Source organism: Blastocystis sp. subtype 4 (assembly GCF_000743755.1).
Source record: "Blastocystis sp. subtype 4 strain WR1 chromosome Unknown seqid_0918, whole genome shotgun sequence".
NCBI lineage: Eukaryota > Bigyra > Opalinata > Blastocystidae > Blastocystis > Blastocystis sp. subtype 4.
Window position 1 is genome coordinate 1 of NW_014568629.1, and position 1,215 is coordinate 1,215.

General features: G+C 35.6%; 1 protein-coding gene across 1 annotated transcript; it reads right to left on the minus strand.

Annotated features, from left to right (window-relative positions):
- Positions 1–262: 262 nt before the first annotated feature.
- Positions 263–948, minus strand: JH06_5693 (hypothetical protein; the record flags this gene model as incomplete). Its single annotated transcript, XM_014669198.1, has 4 exons — positions 263–406; positions 434–492; positions 522–790; positions 821–948. The coding sequence occupies 4 exons, from the start codon at positions 946–948 to the stop codon at positions 263–265; spliced, it is 600 nt and encodes a 199-aa protein (XP_014524684.1).
- Between the last annotated feature and the right edge of the window lie 267 nt (positions 949–1,215).

Below are 1,215 nucleotides of genomic sequence, written 5' to 3' on the forward strand. Positions count from 1 at the left end.
TTCTGGATGATATCAACTGAGCAAGACTAGATGCATCTACATCTGAATCAACAATCCAATCATCAACTATTCACTTCAAGAGTGTGAGTGTATTGGAATTGATAAGAACTAGATACTTCAATAGTGAGAGGTGATCGAACATCTATTGTTTGATACTTCCAAATGTGATACTTTCTAACCTTACAAAACCCATATTCCCAAATACATAATTACCAGTCATGCTTAGTGTCCTCAAAGATGGTAGATCTGATGATTAGAACTGTTAACATAACATACTCCTCATGATAAGAGTATTCTTATAGTAATAGGGAATTACATCAGTTGTCTTTGTAGAAGTCGAACCTTTCAAGCAATAACTCCATAATCGTAACACTGTCAACTTAGGAAGATCTGATATGTTCAATTCCTATTATCACATACTTTCAAATACTACATATTCTGCATTCTGGAAGGCATTATTTCCTAGAACAATAGTCTCCAATGATGGCAAGTCTACAATCCATCTCTTCCATCATTCATACCTCTGAATACTGCATTACGAGCATTATAAAAACCATAATTACCCATTACAACAGATATCAGTTGAGGCAACTCAGACAATTCAAATCCATTGTATCGACGAAATGACCAATATCCAATACTCAAACTCTTCAATTGTGGACAATTCATAATCTTGAACTCACTGCCCTCCCATAAAGAACCATCACTCCCAAAACTGTTATCACCAATACTGACTGATTCAAGCCAATTGAGTCCCACTATCGAGAATAACTGAACATATCCGAAACAGCTATTACCAATCACAACCCTTCGAAGAAACTTGAATGAACTCAAATCAACAGCAGTAATGGTATCTTCATTACATGAATTGGCAGTTACAGTCAGTGCAGTTACATCCCAAGGAATACTCAACAAGGTATTGCGATTATTCACTGTGTATCTAGTCATCAATCAACACTCAATTCCTCACGAATGACTCAATGAACTCAGACTATTCTCACCAATAATCACTTCATTCAACAATTCATATTCAACACCTGTGATATTCACAATCTCATTCAGAGAGTTCTTTCCAATCACTAATGACTTCAAATGAACAAATCGACTCAAATCCAAAGAAGTGAAATTGACTTCATTACAACAATTGTCACCAATCATCAACTTACTGATCACAGAAGGAGCATTCACAACACTCATCATATCATTCGCTTCATA